At 51.9% G+C, this 17,732-nt stretch overlaps 2 protein-coding genes across 2 annotated transcripts; both read right to left on the reverse strand.

Moving 5' to 3' along the window:
- Positions 1-14: 14 nt before the first annotated feature.
- REC8 (REC8 meiotic recombination protein) lies at positions 15-6,816 on the reverse strand. Its single transcript, XM_012756013.3, has 20 exons — positions 6,697-6,816; positions 6,341-6,457; positions 6,177-6,245; positions 5,910-6,052; positions 5,749-5,824; positions 5,521-5,641; positions 4,360-4,444; positions 3,914-3,993; positions 3,580-3,706; positions 3,429-3,501; positions 3,256-3,347; positions 3,037-3,086; positions 2,569-2,706; positions 1,803-1,869; positions 1,552-1,712; positions 1,330-1,378; positions 671-737; positions 427-558; positions 248-354; positions 15-151 (listed from the first exon to the last, which is right to left on the reverse strand). The coding sequence occupies exons 2-20, from the start codon at positions 6,394-6,396 to the stop codon at positions 60-62; spliced, it is 1,785 nt and encodes a 594-aa protein (XP_012611467.2). The 5' UTR covers positions 6,397-6,457; positions 6,697-6,816; the 3' UTR covers positions 15-59.
- A 5,496-nt stretch (positions 6,817-12,312) lies between these two features.
- Positions 12,313-17,477, reverse strand: IRF9 (interferon regulatory factor 9). Its single transcript, XM_012756000.3, has 9 exons — positions 17,360-17,477; positions 16,374-16,554; positions 15,497-15,680; positions 15,134-15,264; positions 14,951-15,044; positions 14,774-14,845; positions 13,945-14,286; positions 12,917-13,032; positions 12,313-12,758 (listed from the first exon to the last, which is right to left on the reverse strand). The coding sequence occupies exons 2-9, from the start codon at positions 16,551-16,553 to the stop codon at positions 12,687-12,689; spliced, it is 1,191 nt and encodes a 396-aa protein (XP_012611454.2). The 5' UTR covers position 16,554; positions 17,360-17,477; the 3' UTR covers positions 12,313-12,686.
- Positions 17,478-17,732: the final 255 nt, after the last annotated feature.

Here is a 17,732-nt window from a genome sequence, read left to right on the forward strand (position 1 = left end):
CCAGTGAGGCAGAACTTGGTTTAACGTAACCAGTTTCCTGGCAGCTTTGTAAATGGCCTCTAATCTTGGTGGAACCTGGGCCCTGGCCGGATCAGGAGGCGCCCATACGGTTTCTCTTGTTCCACGTGAAGGATCTGCTGTGTTGAGAGCACTGGTCAAGAGGGGAAGAGAGGGCGGGTCAGGTGGGAAGTCCCTATATCAGCCTTTGGTCTGTGTGTCCCCACCCTACACACACACTCTCACTCACCTAGGAGCAGGTAGAAGACCCGGGCAGCCATCCTGCGCGGGCTGAGAGGTGGCACTAGGCTGCTGAAGTCAGGCTTCCTGTTGGCCTGCAGCTCCAGGGCCACTGCCCTGTAGGGAACAAGAACTGTTAGCTGAAGACCCAACCCGGGTCCACCCCTTTGAGGCACCCCTCCCTGGTACCTGTGCACGGACTCTAGTGAGAGCAGCCCAGGCTCCAGGGGTAGCTCCAAAGGCATCTCCATGGGCACCTCAGGGAGTTCGGGCACCACGGGCAATGCAAGGGGCTCTGGCTGCTCTGCCTCAGCCCAGGCCCTAAGAGAACATGGGAGTCATGCAGGAAAAGTGGCAGCTGTGACAGTGATGAGGGGCATACCCATCCTAGCAGCCATTTCCCCCACAGCTCCCACAAAGCCTGCCAGCTTACCACCGTTCTTCTGGTGGGATGAGGCTGATACGGGACTTCTCCTCTTCAGCTGCTTCCAAGGAGAGCTCTGTTGAGGGGAGGAAAGGTGCTGAGAGGGAGTCTTTAGGCTCTATGCAGTCAGGACCCTGTGGCCACTTGGTCTGAGTAGATGCCAGAGCTGCAGTGACTTGTTAAAAGTGCATACGTAGCTGGGCACGGTGGCTCACACCTGTAATCCTAGCATTCTGGGAGGCCGAGGCGGGCAGATCACTCGAGGTCAGGAGTTCAAAACCAGCCAGAGCAAGAGTGAGACCCCATCTCTACTAAAAATAGAAAGAAATTAATCGGCCAACTAAAAATACATAGAAAAAATTAGCCGGGCATGGTGGCACATGCCTGTAGTCCCAGCTGTTCGGGAGGCTGAGGCAGGAGGATTGCTTGAGCCCAGGAGTTTGAGGTTGCTGACGCCATGGCACTCTAGCCCAGGCAACAGAGTGAGACTCTGTCTCAAATTTAAAAAAAAAGTGCATAGGTGGGAGAAGTGAATAGAGTAGATCTACACTTCATTATGTTACACACCCTTACTCTGATAAAAACAGCTTCAGCAGTTGGGGTCCTTGTTTCCTGAGACAGTGGTTAGGGTGGTGGTCCCCACTGTCCTCTCTTCTCCAGGTGCTTACCTGAAGACACCATGAGGGGACCACTGGGCTCCTGGGCCTCCCTCAGGACCTGGGGATGGGAGAAGGAGAACTAAGACCCCAAGCAGCACGAGCGTCTGGGGCCTGGGCCTTAAGGCGCAAGACCAGTGAGTTTGTGCCCTGGGCCTCATGGCAGAAGGCAGCCTGCTGGGGCTCAGGCAGAGCGGGGCACCGAGGCTTCACAGAAGGCACTGTGGCACTTACTTCGATCTCACTCGGAGTTTCAGTCTTTCTCCTCTCCTCCTCAGCAGCTGCCGCCCTCTCAGCCTCTTCAGCCTCCTGGAGCAGCCTTTGCCTGAGCATGCTCGGAGGTGGCAGGGCACCGCGCTTCCAGAAAGCCAGTAGTTCTGGGGGTAGCCAGCCAGCTGGGGATAAGGGTTGGAGGCATGAGGAACACCAAGAGTGAGGAATCTGGGTTCTGAGGATCCTACAAGCTCAATTCCCACCATTCTTACTGTGAGTTGGAGTTCGGAACAACTCTGCAGGGCTCATGAGTGTCCTCTCGGGAGGCTGCACCATTGGCTGCGTGGTGAGGAAAGGCCAGAGGCCCCGTTATGAAGGAGCTAGTCCTTGGTGCCCCTTCACCTTTCACAGTGCATTAGGACCTCTGCACACCCGCCCCCTTTCAGGCTCATGACACTGCCTGCCAGGCTCATTGCTAAAGGAAAGACTTTTTAGGCCTGGCGCGGTGGCTCACACCTGTAATCCTAGCACTCTGGGAGGCTGAAGTGGGTGGATTGCTCAAGGTCAGGAGTTCGAAACCAGCCTGAGCAAGAGCAAGACCCTGTCTCTACTATAAATAGAAATAAATTAATTGGCCAGCTAATATATATATAGAAAAAATTAGCTGGGCATGGTGGTACATGCCTGTAGTCCCAGCTACTCGGGAGGCTAAGGCAGCAGGATTGCTTGAGCCCAGGAGTTTGAGGTTGCTGTGAGCTAGGCTGATGCCATGGCACTCACTCTAGCCTGGGCAACACAGCTAGACTCTGTCTCAAAAAAGATTAAAAAAAAAAAGGAAGGACTTTTTAGTGGAGTGCCCATGGGTGCACTAAGGAGCACCAAGAGTTGTGTGTGTGCAAATTCATGTCACAGGTGCTTACTGAGGATTGGAGGGGAGTTTAACCAAATTCACAAATGCCCCCCCAGGAGTTTAGAAGGCCCAGCCTGTACCTGCCCCAGGACATCCCTCCCTCCCCAGCAGAGCCTGTCTGCACTCACACACTCCCGGCAGTGGACTCTGGTTTGCAGTTGTTCCTGGAATTGCTCCCGAGAGATCTGAGTTTCCTCATCCCAGAACAGTAATTGGCGGCGGCGACGAGCTGGTGGCCTTTCAGGTGGGGGGACTAGGGGCCTCAGCTGAGTGGGGAGGGGAGGTGGTGGCAAAGCTATCCGTTACTCCTTTTCCTGCCATCCTGGTGGACTGCTAACAGGACCCCATACTCTGCTCCTAGAGGCACCTGGGGAAAGGGCTTGGGCAAGGCCTCCACAGGCTTGTGCAGCTCATACCTTGCGTGAGGGTGCACATCTGGGAGGTGCAGGCCAGACGCAATCGCATGTGGAAAGGGGCATCTTTTACTGATCTGCAGGAAAGCCCTCTGTAAGCTAGCTGTAACCCTGGGCTTGAGGAAGCAGCTCTGGGAAGGGAGAGTGAAGAGAAGGAGGAGGCTTGGAAGGGATGCTACTCACCTCTGGGCTGGGTGGGGCTGGCAGACGCAGCTCTGGCGGGGGAGTCACCTCTGCAACAACACCCAGGGTCCTGGCTGTCTCTCAAGCCCTTTCACCCTTACAGCCACTGGGGCAAGAAGCTGCAGGGTCCTCCCTTCAGCAAGTTGGGATACAAGGCCCTGGTCTGCAGTAGTGCAGAGGTGCTTCCAGGAAAGCACTCCAGGCATGGTGGGCACTTACCAGCCAGTAGGACCCCGGGCTCCCAGCCTATCAGCTTCAGCTCCTCAGGACCTACGACCTCTCCTGGAAGTGGCTCTCCTATCCCTTCCACCCTGGGGGAAAGTGGGCAAAAGAAATTAGGACCCCCTTTCCAGCACCGACCCCCTCCGTGGTCTAGGAATTCCTGCCCTTACTGTATAGGAGCTGGAGGCGAGAGTGGGGGAACTGCAACAGCAACTTCTGGGGCCCGGGGCTCCTCCTTGAACTCTGCAGAGACAGGATCAGCGCTCAGAGGGCAGAAGAGAAGAGATGGGCTGCTGAGCCCCGACAAGAGAGGGCTCTGACCTTCTAGCTCTGGGGGGGCCCTACGAGGCCGGGGAGGCCTGCCTTCCTCTAACAAGATAGCTTCGTCTTCCTCCGCAATCAGCAGGTCCAACTCTCGGCGGCTGATCTCTGGGAGCTCCTGTTCACCCTGTCAAGAAAGAGAACAAGGGGAGGGGACTCAATTCCATTTCTGAAAAAGGCAAGTGGATCCAAGAGAGATTATGGGAGGCACACCACTGGTCTGGGTCCAAGGAGTGGGGAGTGGGGAAAATGGAGAGAGAAGGCAGGACTCTGCAGAGACAAATAGACGCAAGAGGGCTGGGCCTCAGGCCCTGTGTGCAGGGAGATGACTCACCTCGATCTGCAGAATGCGGATGGGCTCTGCCTCCAGGAGGGTGATGGCCTCAGGAGACACCACAGTAACCGGAATCCTCTCTGGAGGGGCAGGCAGGGAAGTCACACCAGCCCTTCTGTTTCTTTCTAAATTCCCACACCCACACAGTGAAGCAAAAGTATGGACTCTGAAGTCACGTCAGCCTGGCTTCTAGTCAGACCCAAGCCAGTCACTGGCAACCGAACCCTAGGTACACTGCTTAACCACTGTGAGCCTCACTTTCCTCATCTGTGAAGTGAGGATAAGAAAATCTGACTGCATAGGACTCTTGTGAGGCAGTGATGAGGTTATACACATAAAGTGCACTTCACAGCACCTGGCTCTTAAGAGAAGCTCAAAGATAGTCATTTCTTTAGCTCTTGGGCCTTTCTGTGCCTCTCACCACAAAGAAGATTCTCTCTGCTGACCTGGCTCCCTGGGCTCTGTAGGAACTTCAGGAGGGATCTCCACAAGAACTCTCTCTGGGGTTGCAGCCTCTAAGAGGTGTCGAATCTTTGGGAAGAGATTGTGAGCAAAAGATAAGAGTTCAGCTTCATCCTTCTGCTTTCCCACTTTCACACCCTTATTTAGACAATGGGTGGTAATCTTTTATGTCTCATTCTTGTGGCATTGACATCAGCATGCAATAAACCCACTTGTCATTTGGTTTCCTTTCCTCCTGTTCCTGCCCTTACCACCCACCCTCCCAATTATCTAGCCTTTTGTCAATTTGCCAAGGATGCAAGAAGCACTGCATCCTTATGTCAAGTGTTGTGGGAGACTGAAGTGAACAGAAAAGATTCTTGATCTTAAGGGGCATATGGTCTAGTTGGGGAGACAAGTTTGTGACCATAACAAGAGTCAAGGCAAAGGACAAACCAAGGCCCCAGTAAAGTGCTGAGTTCACGAACTGCATTTGGTTCTGGCTGGGAGTGGGATAAAGACTTCATAAGAAAAGAGTGGTATTTGAGCCAAGTCTGTAAGGATATGTAGGACTCACTAGAACAGAATGAAGGGTGACCATTATGGTCTAGGGAAACAGCACAAGCAAAGACGTGGATGTGGCATCTTTGGGGCATAGGGGCCAGGCATCCTTTGGGAGCCAAGATGTCCAGGGGATTTCCTGAGAGAAGTGTGGGGATGGCTAGCTCTGAACCAGAGCATGGAGAGCCCCAAATGCTAGTATTCTGCTTGCAGCAGGAGCCACTGTTTGGAGAACCAAGGAAGGGCTTGGGACATTAAGCTGTGGAAGTGTTGGGAATGGATGGAAGACACAGGTAAGGAAGCTCAGTGCAGAGAGATAGTAAGGTCCTGGATTAGGGCCTCAGCAGTGAGAACAGTGTGGACATGAATGGGACATGGGGACAAAAGCTGCCTCCAGTGGGGAGACCACCTATCAGCTTGGCCCTGAGTGGATAAGGGGCTTTGCCTGGATGGGTCCACCATGATAGTCGCCTGCACATCTCCTGTAGGGGAGAGCTATGGCAGGCTCCCTTTCCCTAACCCTAGTGTCAGACTAGCACAGGGCCAACACCTCCCACCTACATTGTCAGCTCATCAGTCAGGTGTTCTGGGGGCATGAGTCCTACCTGAGGGATATCAAAAGGACTGGGAAGTCTGGGATCCACAGACATCATCCCAAAAAAGGGGTCTGGAGCATCTTCCAGGGTCTCCATCATGGCCAAGTGGTTAGGAAGCAGCAGGCTGGGTCTGGGAGAGAAGTTGGCTGTCAAGGACTGAGACTGAGATAGGCTGAGGCCAAGTGGGTAGGTGCTCCACCAAAGGTTGGGTGGTCCCAGTTCCCAGAGGACACTCACAGCTCAGGCTCCACCATATCAATGCGGATCTGCAGCTGGGCCCGATGTAGGCGCTCCAGGATGTGCTGGATGTCCTCTGTGGGCATGGAGGGCAAGGTACAGAGCCAGCCTAGTGGAGGGCCACTCAGCTTTACCCCATCTCTGAGTGTTCCCAGCCTTACCCATGAGGTACTGGCATTGTTGAGAGTAGACACGGACCACGCCAATCTGGAGCTGGGCTGAGAGATAGAGGGAGAAGCGGGGCCGCGGCAGGCCGGGCAGCGGGGGTTGCACTCGAACCAGCACATAATTGATGATTTCCTCGCTGGGGGAACGACGTGTCCTGATCACCGCTGCAGCCAGGAACGGCTCTACAGCCCTGCCCACCGGATCCTCCAACCCACTCCGCCGCACTAAGCGCGTTCCCTGTGCCTTTTTCTGGGCCTTACCAGGTCTTCACCACGTTCACCTTCAAGTATTCGCGCTTCACCAACCGGCTGCCACGTGTTGCTGCCAGCCTGGAGTGGGAGGGGAGTGCAGGAGGGTGCGGATAGAGAGTCAGGCTGAGATCCCTGGGTGCCCCTCCCGGCGCGTCCACCGGCCCCGCCCTTACCAGATGGTGGCAAAGCAGCCAGTGTGGCGCTGGAGCACGTTGGGATAGTAGAACATCGTCCCTCCCGGCGTTCACCCTCGACTCCACCACTCCCTGGTTTGGATCTCAATCGGAATTCTTTAGGACACAGGATTCCCAACACAGTGGGAGAGAAGTAAGGATTTGGACAGGTGGCGCGGCGTGGGGGTGGGAGGGGGTGGAGGGAGGACGCAGAAAGCCAAATTAATGAAGCGATCAACAATTGGCGTATAAACGACTAAGGGTATAACTAAACAGGGACACAGGAATTGGGACCCCCTTCTCCGTGGGCCCCGAGTGGGTCCAGTCTGCACGCCACGTGGCTGCGTCGAACTTACTGGAGCTTCCCGGGTTGGGTTTCAGGTTGGAGACGCGGAGCTTCTAGGGGAGACCCAGACTCCCCTACAGGACTTAGTCCTCAAGCCAAGGGAGCGTCACCGGGCTCCTGGGCCTTGCACTAGCTTGGCCACCAGGGGGTCGCCCTTCCGCAGGACTAGATCCAGACACAGGGAGCACGGGCTCGGTGACTCTGCACCTCGCTCCTTATTAGATAGCAGCTTTTGCCAGGACAGCCAATGGGGAAAGGGGGTCACGTTGGGAGCCAAGTAGCCTGGGCTCGAGGCAACAGGGTCTCCTGAGATGGCAGCGAACCAATCGGAAGGGCCCTGCGTGCTGATGGGGGGCCATTGTGAGGTGTCGCAACCAATGGGCTCTCGTTGTCGCCTCTAGTAACAGGCGCTCCTCAGCTGGCCAATGATCGGGGAGCAAACCCAGTCTCTTCCCGCAGCGAGCATGGTAACAAGGGCCCCTCGGCTGGTAGGGGAGGTCGGGTCATTTCGGGGGCAAGTGCTCTGACCCTGCTCAGGGTGCCTGAGCTCCGGTTAGACCCCGCCCTTCCCCCCACATTCCACCAAGTCTGATTGTATTCCTACCTGGGGCCTGTCAAGTGCTGGGGAATTAGAAAAGGTGTAAGGTGGCCTTGGAGACACTACAAGTCAGCAAGGAAGAAGTCAGCTTAACACGAAACAGTGAGAGAGGACTTATGGGATCATTTCCTAAACTTGAAGGACATAGGTTGTGGGCATGTCCCATGTGGTCATTTTCCCCAGTGACTGTTCTGGCTGAAGTAGACTAGCTTTTTTGGATGCAGAGCATATTCTCGGCCTACAAAAGCCATTTGTCTGAAACAATTCTTTGTGTAAAATTAAGGTTGTAGTTACAAACGTCTGTGTCCCCATGCCTCCTGCCTTTGCACAGCCATTTCTTTAGCCTAGAATGACTGCCTCTGCCTTGACTCCAAGGCGTGCTTCTTCCTAAGACTTAGCTCTTACTGCAGCTCAGCTGACCCTATCTTATTACCGTGTTTCCCCAAAAATAAGACCTACTCATAAAATAAGCCCTAGTAGGATTTCTAAGCATTTGCGCAATATAAGCCCTACCCCGAAAATAAGACCTAGTGATGGGCGTGGCTACACAGCATATCTGCACAACCCGTGCATTTCCTCACGGAGCGGAGCGGTAAAGAAGACGAGCAGCCCTTCTCATCTGCCACATGAGAGCTCTGTTGCTTAACATGAGAGATTAGGGCCAATGGTTCTAAAGGAAATAGAGTCAGAAGAAATTCAGGATGGAATTCGGGGTTTGGAGAGTTATGATGTTCCAGAAGAAGACGACTTAACTCTATTTGAATAAATGTAGATTGTTGTACCGTACTTAAAAAAAATAACACATCCCCTGAAAATAAGCCCTAGGGTGTCTTCTTGAGGAAAAATAAATATAAGACCCTGTCTTATTTTAGGGGAAACATGGTACATTCCCCTTCAACTGGGAGCTCTTGAGTTTGGGGTCTTGTTTTTTCAGTGAGTGCCTGGTGTCTAGCTCAGTAAATATTTGTCAAACGAATGTGCAGTTGCCCTATATTTACAACCACGATGTCATATCTGAAAAGGATTTAGAGATCTAGTCTAAGCCATGCCTTTACAGATGAGAAAACAGAGGCCCATACAGATTGTTTCTCCCACACCACACAGCTCCTTTGTGACGACCTGATTGGCAACTCTGCTTTCTTGAATTCCAGTGTTCCCAAACCCTATCCCACTGTGCTCAGCTAAATCGATTTCTACCCCATGAAAGAACAGTCTTGCTAACGGGCTAAAAGAAACTAAATTTCTAACTGGCAGTCACTTAGAATAGCATAAACCCTGCCTCTAAGGTTAGTAACAGGAATGAATATCTCTCCTACAGAGATGTTTACAGCAATTAAAAGAAGCTGAGCTGACAAAAGAAGGTATAAATCCTCTTAACATTAGCTAGAGCTGGTCAATTCACATTCTGAAAGAGGAAAAGTTTCCAGGAGAGGGGAGCAAAGGGGTGACTATCTGATGGACTGTCATCAAAATTCACTGCCTATAAAAAGGGTTTTGAGTATTGTTTAAACAGCCTTGAAAAAGTTCCTGAGTGGATAGCAGGAATGCAAACTTTCCCCGCTTCCTCAAGAAGAGATGGTACTAGATGCCACCTGCTATCAAGAGGAAAGAAGAAACTAATTTCTGCTATCAATCTGCTATGTGATAAATAGAAAAACCCAACACAGCAGTTTCTCAGCTGCCTTCTGCTAGTTGGGCTACAGTCATAACCCGTAACCCGTCTTCAGCCTGCCCTAGTAAAGAGTCAGAGTGGTTTGGCCTCAGGGCCAGTGCCTCTCTTATTTCCAGCACTGTGCCTTCTCTCTTCTCAGGGAGGGAAAATAAACTTTGTGCTAAACTTTGTCTGAGAAATCTTTCTCACCCATGTGTGGACTTCACACCCTAACAGTATGATGCTTACAAATTGTTCCAATCACTGTACATAAGTTATCATTGTTTATAAGTGTTCTTTATGGGACACAAAGATGATAAAGTAGGGACACCAGCCTTATGGTACTTAGAACCCAGTTTAGGAGATAAGCAAGAAACATAAATTGTTCATTCACTCATCTATTTGTTCAATTCAGCAAGTATTTATTATGTGTCTATCACATAATAGACACATGCAAGCACTCCTCTAGGGTACTGGGGTTACAGCAAGGAACAAAACAAGTCCTTGTTCTCATGAGCAGGGAAGGAGAGATGATAACAAATAGATAAACAGAAATATGTGAAGTGGTGATTAGTGCTATGAAGAAAAATGAAGCAGCATAGGACGATAAGGAGGGCTGCTATTTAGGCAGGGTACTCAGGGAAGCCTTGCCCTCCTCTGAAGAGAGGATATTTGAAGAGGGGACTAGTCATGTGCCTACTTGAAGAGTATTTTAGATAACAGAACCAGCAAGTGCAAAGATTCTGAGGGAGAAATGTGTTTGTTGGTGGGTTCAAGAAGCCTGGAGCAAAGCAACCCAGGGGAAGAATGGCAAACGGAAAGGTTAGACAGGAGGCTGGGGCCACATCACAGGACCTTGGAGGTCATTGTAAGGATTTGGGCTTTTACCCAGAGCGAGTTGGGAGGGAGCCAATGGAGGTTTTTTTTTTTTTTTTTTTTTTTTTGAGACAGAGTCTCACTCTGTTGCCCAGGCTAGAGTGCCATAGCGTCAGCCTAGCTCACAGCAACCTCAAACTCCTGGGCTCAAGCAATCCTTCTGCCTCAGCCTCCCGAGTAGCTGGGACTACAGGCATGTGCCACCATGCCCAGCTAATTTTTTTCTGTGTATTTTTAGTTGGCCAATTAATTTCTTTCTATTTTTAGTAGAGACGGGGTCTCACTCTTGCTCAGGCTGGTTTTGAATTCCTGACCTTGAGTGATCCTCCTGCCTTGGCCTCCCAGAGTGCTAGGATTACAGGCATTAGTCACCACACCCGGCTCAATGGAGGGTTTTGAGCAGAGGAGTGACATAATCAGATTTATATGATAAGAGGCTCTCTATTGCATCGAGAATAGGCTGAAGGCAGACGACAGTGGAAACAGAGAAGATGTGAAGAAAGTAGGAAGAGATACAAGAGATAATAGTGGTTTGTTCCAAAGTGTGGTTGGTGGAAGCAGAAAGAAGTAGTCAGATTCTGGATGTATTTTGAAGGAATAATGGCAGGCTCTGCTGGTGAATTGGATGTAGGCTATGAGAGAAAACAGAAGTCAGGGAGGTAATTTAGACCATGTACAAAGAAGGTCCAGGAAGGATTTCAGCAAGTTGAGGGCACAACAGTGCTTGTGCATCTCAGTACTCAGTACCTAATGTCTTCACTGCTGGTGCAACCCTTTTAGGCTCTTGGTTTCCCAGGAGGATAATGGACAAGACTGAAAGGAAGAAGAAAGGTCCATGGAGGCAGGGAGGCTCAAAGGCAGCACTGAGACTTGTCAAGTGAGACAGCAAGAAGATCCTAGGAGGATTCAGTATCTAGATTTGATCATGTCAGTGAGCCACTGAGGGTTTGTATGAGTGAAATGATAGGAAGAAGTCTGGAAAGCTAGTCAAGGTGTCATGTGCAAGGGAGAAGTGGAGGCTGTGGCAGTCAGGTAAGTGGTGACCTGGCTTGGAACTAGCCTGGTGGGAGTGAGTGTACAGAAAAGTACATGACAAGCGGCCTTGTGAAGGAAGAATTTCCGATTTGGTGGCAAAATGAAGACAAGGGATAAGGAAGTGTTAGCAGATTTGGAGTCCTCAAATCTCAGCAAAGAGGGTGTTGGTGACACGGTAGTCTAGGCCAGATTGCCTTTTTCTTTATAAAATGGGGTACTCGCTACATTGCCCAGGCTGGTCTTGAACTCCTGGGCTCAAGCAATCCACTCACCTCAGCCTCCTGAGTAGCCGGGATTACAAGTGCACACCACCATGCTCGGCTCTGGAGTCTTTTATGGGGCTGAGGTAGAGTGAGGAATCCAGTTTGGGAGTTCCCTCTTGTTAGGGTGACAGTACACTTCACGCTGGGGGAAGAGGCACCACTGATACGTCTCCATAGAGACAGAGGCAGCAGATACAGGTTCAGCAGCTCTTTTCTCTGCTCTCAGGTCCCAGGGCCTATAGACCAGGCGTCCTCAAACTACAGCCTGCAGGCCACACACACGGGTGTATTGCCCGTTTGTTTTTTTACTTCAAAATAAGATACATGCAGAATGCATAGGAATTTGTTCATAGTTTTTTTTTAAACTATAATCCGGCCCTCCAACGGTCTGAGGGACAGTGAACTGGCTCCCTGTTTAAAAAGTCTGAGGACCCCTGCTCTAGACCATAGTTTCAGGTCAACCTCAAGTGTCTTCTGTTCATTTAGACCTCAGTCCAGAGGCTAATCCCAGGTCCATTGTTGTTGAGGCCCAAATCAGAGGCCACTAGCCAAGAACTGTGGAGCCCAGATTTTCTCACATGAAGCTGGTGGATACAGGCCGGGCGAAGTGGCTCACGCCTGTAATCCTAGCACTCTGGGAGGCCAAGGTGGGCAGATCGCTCAAGGTCAGGAGTTTGAAACCAGCCTGAGCAAGAGTGAGACCTCGTCTGTACTATAAATAGAAATAATTGGCAAAAAAAAAAAAAAAAAAAATATATATATATATATAAAATTAGCTGGGCATGGTGCATGCCTATAGTTCCAGCTACTCGGGAGGCTGAGGCAGCAGGATTGCTTGAGCCCAGGAGTTTGAGGTTGCTGTGAGCTAGGCTGATGCTACGGCACTCTAGCTCGGGCAACAAAGTGAGACTCTGTCTCAAAAAAAAAAGCTGGTGGCTACACTGCCTGACTATAGATTCAGTGGCCCTCTTAGTGGCTGACCCCAACCCTCTCCCTAATCTTGGTTTCCTAGAGGGTACTTCTTCATAGAGTGTCAGGCCTAGAACCCACAGAGCCCAAGCAGCATCCTCACCAGAACCTGTGGGCAGTGGGGAGGAGAGGGGGCTGGAGCTGTCTACAGGGAGAGAAGCCAACTGCTCTGCTCCTCAGTTTACATCTCTACTGTCTCCCAGGACCAACTTCTCTCAGAAAATCAGATACTGCTTCCTCTTTCAGTAACATTTTATTTTAAATCCTTAGTGAAGATCTAAGAGGAAAATATAAAGTGCTTGGCTTTAGAGTTGGGGATTAGGGGAAAAGGGAAAGGCCCCCTGAGTTCATACCATTTGGAATTTCCCAGTTCCTTAGAGATGAAAGACAGTTTATCTCAAAGATTTTTTTACAAAAAATAAAAAAAAAATTATCCTTGAGTTCTCCACCAGCCAGCGTATGTGAAAAAGCTCAAGGACATAACTATCACAGTCAGCCACTGAGAATTATCACAAAGGAAGCGGGTTTGTCAACAGGGTAGAGAATGAGTCTGTTTCAAAGGAGTCAGGAGGAACAGAGAGGTGAGGTGGAAGGTGGGTCCCCAGGCTCTACATCAGGGACAGAACGGCTGCCCGTTCCTCTGAAGTCTCCAGTAAGTGTCGGGCAAAGGCCTGCTCCATCTGTGCAGGAAGAGATGGGGAAGAGGGTATCAGTCAGTGAAGTCAGGGGGGACACTACCCCCAGGAGCTGCTTCCCTGCCTGGAGACCCCTTCCCCTCCTGGAATACCACTGTCCCACCCCCATCAGACAGACTACTCTGCCTCTGCTCTGAACTTACCCGCACTGTGATAAGATTCTGTGACATATAGCTGGGGCCAGGGCTCTCCTCCCAGAAATTCAGTGTTACCTGGAACTTGGGTTGGGGGCCCAGGCCCTGGAGGTAATTGGCCAAGTCTGAAAGAGAAAGGGTCAAGGGTTAGAAGAAAGAAAAGAGAGGAGAGGGCCACATAGTGGGGAATTCCCATAGTGAGGAATCCATGATGGAGGCGGGAAGCACGTGGAGACCAAGGCCAGCGCAGGAGCTATAGAGTTAGGAGAAATGTCGGGAACTAAGTGCTACTCAGCCATGTACAAACAGGAACGGGTGCCCCTTGCTCAAATAAGAAGTGTTTAGAGTAGCAGACTACAGTACAACTTGAAAAGCTCTCCCCTAGGAGAGTCCTGACTGGCAGCAGCCCTGGCTGCTAACACTGAGTGCTCACATCATTGCTGCTTGCTCACACCTCCCAGTGCTAGGGTGTCCCTGGCCCTGGGAACACCCACACTCTGCACCCCCTATTCTCCTGGCCCCACTCCTAAGGTCGGATTTAGAGTTGAGTGGGGGCTGGAACTGAAACTACAGGAGGAGACAGGAGTGAGGGGCGACCCTAGGGGATGCCTACAGCATGGCAGAGACAGGGTGCAGTGGGGCTGGGGGTGTGACATGAGCCAGCTCTCTCAAACGTGTGGATGGCTGTGTGCCAGTGTGTATGCAGAAGAGGGCCATGAGCCTCAAAATCTCTGTGCCGACTTGTCTGTGCATCTTCACAATTATTATATGCTTTAGTGTGATGCTGCTCCCCATGAAGTGACATTCTTATGCTGGACTCCACCTGAACCTCATCTTCCATGGCCTTGGCTGGGGAAGGAGAGCTGCCAGGCTAAGTGTATGGTCACACAGGATGTGCACCACCCAAGAGCAGGGGGGCCATGCACAGACCACAATTGAGGATCTGCTAACAGGGTGGTGACAGGACCCACCGAGTTGGGCCCAGGAGGTCCTAAGAGGTGGCGGGAGACTCAGGTGCCTAGCAGCAGCAGCCTCACCTCTGCAGAAAGAGGTGGTTCTGAAGAGCTCCACGCACTCATTGCTGGGCAGCAGATGTGGGCCTGGCCCAGGCGGGGCCTGTGGTGCATTCCAGGAGATGGGGATGGGGCAAAGGCGCTGCACGAAGAGGCCTCGGGAGTTGCTGGCCACCAGGACACCTCTCTCAAGCTGGCTCAGCAGGCGCTGTGTGGGCTCCAGTGGGTCAGGCTTGGGAAACACCACTTGCTCCATGCTGCTCTCAGAGCCTGAGGGCTCAGCCACAAGGCGGCAGTCCAGGCTCTGCACCTGGGCCTTGCCCACCACGCGCCCGCTGTAGATGAAGGTGAGCAGCAGCGAGTAGTCTGGGGATAGAAGAGCCCAGCTGCACCTGGTGCTGGAGGAGCACACAGGCTGTCAGCAGCCCCCTTCTCCCCAGTGGTACATCTTCACTTCTGCCCCCTCACCAGCCAGGGGCTTCTTGTTAGGCTTTCCTATCACTCAGGAGAGTAACTAACACGGGAATTCACCCTGAGGTCTCAGGGCTTATGCCCAGAGTCTTGGAGTTTGCAAGAAGGTCCCTGGAGACTGGGCCTCTATTTAGCCCAAAGAAATCAATGTCTTAATGTGGATCTCCAGGAAACAGAATGTGTAGGGTGGTATTTGAGAAGCAAGCTTTCTGGTGTCTGGACAGGCAAGTGGAATTCTCACTGCCTAGAAATCTGTGCCTCAGTCTATGGTAAGGCGGGCTCAGTTTGCTGCAAGCCCTGACTGCTTAGACAAGACAAACATAGTCAAAGGGAGAAGACCCAAGGGGAAAAGGGGCAGGAAAGAGTTAGAAATGTCAAGTACCTGACTCTGGAGGGGGCAGAAACTCCGGGGACACATGATCCCCTTGAAAGGGGTCCTCAGTTGTGCCTGCACCTGGAAGGGAGGCAAAGGCACTGGTCATCCAAACTGGGACTGGGGAGTCCCTAGAGCCAGTGGGTATGACATAGGGGATGACACAAGAGACAGGAGAGGTGGTACCTTCCTGTGGTTCAGGACTGTGGCTGCTGCCGCTGCTGCCGCTGCTGCCGCTGCTGTCTGAATGGGATGCTCCCCCAGCAGCCCCTGCCTCCTCCTGCAGACACAGAGTCTGTCATTGGCCCACCTCTCCCTCTCGTTACTGTCCTGCACTCAGGCCCACCCAGTTCCTTGCCCAGCTCTCACATTATCAAGGGGGCCCTGAAGCAAGGAGGGACTGTGTATGCAGTTCTTCATGGCACCCTCTTCCTCCTCCTTCTCAGAAGACACAGAACTGTAGTGTCGCTTTGATGGTGATTTCTGGATTCCTGGTTGGGCTGTGGAATTGTTGAGGGGGAGAGAAAGGTCAGGGACTTACACAGGCACAGAAGGTAAGGGAGGGGTGTTAGACAGGGAAAGGATGGGCAGGACTAGGAGGGGGAGCCTGGAGAGCAGCTCCCCAAGGGCAGGGACAGGCCAGAACCCTGAGGGGCCCCAGGGAGGGTCACATCTATATCCTTCCTCCCCCCTCTGCTGATTCCAGGAGTGGCTGGGCAAGGGGACACTCACAAGAGAGGGTTCCTGGCGGTAGTAGCCGATACACCTTGTAGGGCTCTGCAACATCCATACGGCCGTTCTCGGGAACTTCTTCAAATTCAGGACTCTTGTTGAGGGCACAGCGCAGGCGAGTCTTCCAGGTAGCAGGGCCTCCTGGGTCCCCTTCCTTGTACTTTCCCTTAAATATTGCCCAGGCCTAGGAAAGAGAGGAAGGGAAGAGGCAGAGTGTTACAGACCCCAACTGCCCCTCCAATAGGGCTGCCCTTAACAGGCGTGTGGCCTGAGCACTCACAAAGTCCCTGAGCTCAGTAGGGCTCGTGGCTGGGTTTATGCTCTGCTGCTGCCATCTTGAAATCCTAATTTTTCTTTTTTTTAATTAATTAATTTATTTTTTGAGACACAGTCTCGCTTTTTTGCCCAGGCTAGAGTGCGTGCCATGGCGTCAGCCTTGCTCACAGCAACCTCAAACTCCTGGGCTGAGGTGATCCTCCAGCCTCAGCCTCCCAAGTAGCTGGGACTACAGGCATGCGCCACCATGCCCGGATAATTTTTTCTATATATATATTAGTTGGCCAATTAATTTCTTTCTATTTAAGTAGAGACAGGGTCTCGCTCTTGCTCAGGCTGGTTTTAAACCCCTGACCTTGAGCAATCCGCCCGCCTCGGCCTCCCAGAGTGCTAGGATTACAGGCGTGAGCCACTGCACCCAGCCGAAATCCTAATTTTTCAATGAGGCCTCCCTCCGCATTTTAATTTTGTATTGGGCTCTGCAAATGATGCAGCTAGGTCTACTCTCCTTTATCTGAGTGAGACCCAGGAGACACAGACCCTTGAGGGTGTACACTCCATCCCTCATTCGGAGGGGATGGTGGTTCCCAGGCCCTTTCACCTTGAAGAAGGCAGCGTCTTGGTCCTCACGGAAGTCCTGCTTGCCTGCATGCTTCCAGGGAATTCGGAACATGGTCTTAGTGGTATCATGCCAGCACACCCCTGGGAACTGCCCACTCTCCACTTGTTCCACCACCCAGTTGCGGAGTTTTCGGGTACAACGCACCCTGCCTGATGCCATCCTGGGGGATGAGAGGAGTAGGAAGCATCAGAACTACCCTTTGGGAGAGAACATCTCCTGTGACCCTGGCCACTGGGGCTGGATGCTGACAATGGGCTCCAGAGACCACAACTATCTTCTTTTGGCTCCAGACAAAACTCAACATTCTCTGAGACAAAAGTGTTTTTACTCTGCTATTGTTAGCAATTACAAAAACAAAAAACTCAAAACATTCTTTTTAACATTCTAAGCTGTGACATTTAGGAGGAAACCTTAGGCATTGGTCTTAATTTTAGAACTTTTAAGGAATATATTGTTTGGGAGACAATTCCCCTGGTGTTCTGTTCCTGGTGAGAGGCCCTGTCTACATTTCCAAGCACTTGCTGAGGAAGTATCTGCTTCAGAGATGTCTCAGCCCTCTTCAAACACCCTCCAACCTATACAACCACAACCTATGCTTTGCCTCCCATCCTTCTCCTATGCTTGCCCCAAGGGTAGGTGGGTTAGGAAGCTGGGGCAGGGGTGGAGCTGCACCAGAAGTGGGCAGGGCCAGGAAGCAAACAAACAGGGTCAGTTGACGTTGGGGCAGAACCTTCCTCTCAGAGCAATCCAGCAGGCCTTCCTGTCCTTTGCCTATACATACAGCCAGTGTCCCTTATCAGTCTCTCAATCTCATTCTCAGGCCAAATCTCCTGCTTCCTAACTCACAGGCCTCTATCCCTCAGTCTAGCAGAGAAGATCCCAGGAGTCCCCACCCCCCACCTCCAATCTGGTTGGCCCTTCCAGCCCTAGATCCCAGGCTCATTCTCCTCTTTGGCTGATCTTACCTGAGCTGCTGTCCAGGCTGTCCCAGCGCTCGGCGAAACTCAGCTTAGTTCCTTGGCTAGGTGGCTTCGGAATCTCTCCGCCCCTTGCTATAGTCCCCGCCCTAAGTTTCAGTTCTCCTCCAGGGAGGTCCTGTTCCCAGAAATCACGTGGTCTCAGAGTTGCAGGGCAGCCTACGGCCACCAGGGGGAAGCAGCATCTGACAACCTCACTATCAGCAGCAAGAGGACCTGGTTCTGCAAGACTGGCTCCTGGCTCCTGCCTTCCAATCTCTTCCTATGGTGTTCCCCTTCCTCCCTCACATACTCTTTGCTTGTGTGTGACCTCTATCTGACACTGTGGCTTCCCTAGGGAGGTCATGGTTTCCTGGAGTCT

This window comes from Microcebus murinus, chromosome 6 (genome assembly GCF_040939455.1).
Source record: "Microcebus murinus isolate Inina chromosome 6, M.murinus_Inina_mat1.0, whole genome shotgun sequence".
Classification (NCBI taxonomy): domain Eukaryota; kingdom Metazoa; phylum Chordata; class Mammalia; order Primates; family Cheirogaleidae; genus Microcebus; species Microcebus murinus.

Excerpts from the sequence above, each read along its gene's own strand:
- REC8 (XM_012756013.3), bottom strand. The coding sequence starts at position 6,396 with ATGTTCTACTATCCCAACGTGCTCCAGCGCCACACTGGCTGCTTTGCC. Across the intron at positions 1,713-1,802 it reads GTTCCGAACTCCAACTCACA|CTGGCTGGCTACCCCCAGAA; the intron begins GTAAGAATGGTG and ends CCTTATCCCCAG. Across the intron at positions 738-1,329 it reads TCCCCTCATGGTGTCTTCAG|AGCTCTCCTTGGAAGCAGCT; the intron begins GTAAGCACCTGG and ends TCCCCTCAACAG.
- IRF9 (XM_012756000.3), bottom strand. The coding sequence starts at position 16,553 with ATGGCATCAGGCAGGGTGCGTTGTACCCGAAAACTCCGCAACTGGGTG. Across the intron at positions 15,681-16,373 it reads AAGACGCTGCCTTCTTCAAG|GCCTGGGCAATATTTAAGGG; the intron begins GTGAAAGGGCCT and ends TCTCTTTCCTAG. Across the intron at positions 12,759-12,916 it reads AGAATCTTATCACAGTGCGG|ATGGAGCAGGCCTTTGCCCG; the intron begins GTAAGTTCAGAG and ends CTTCCTGCACAG.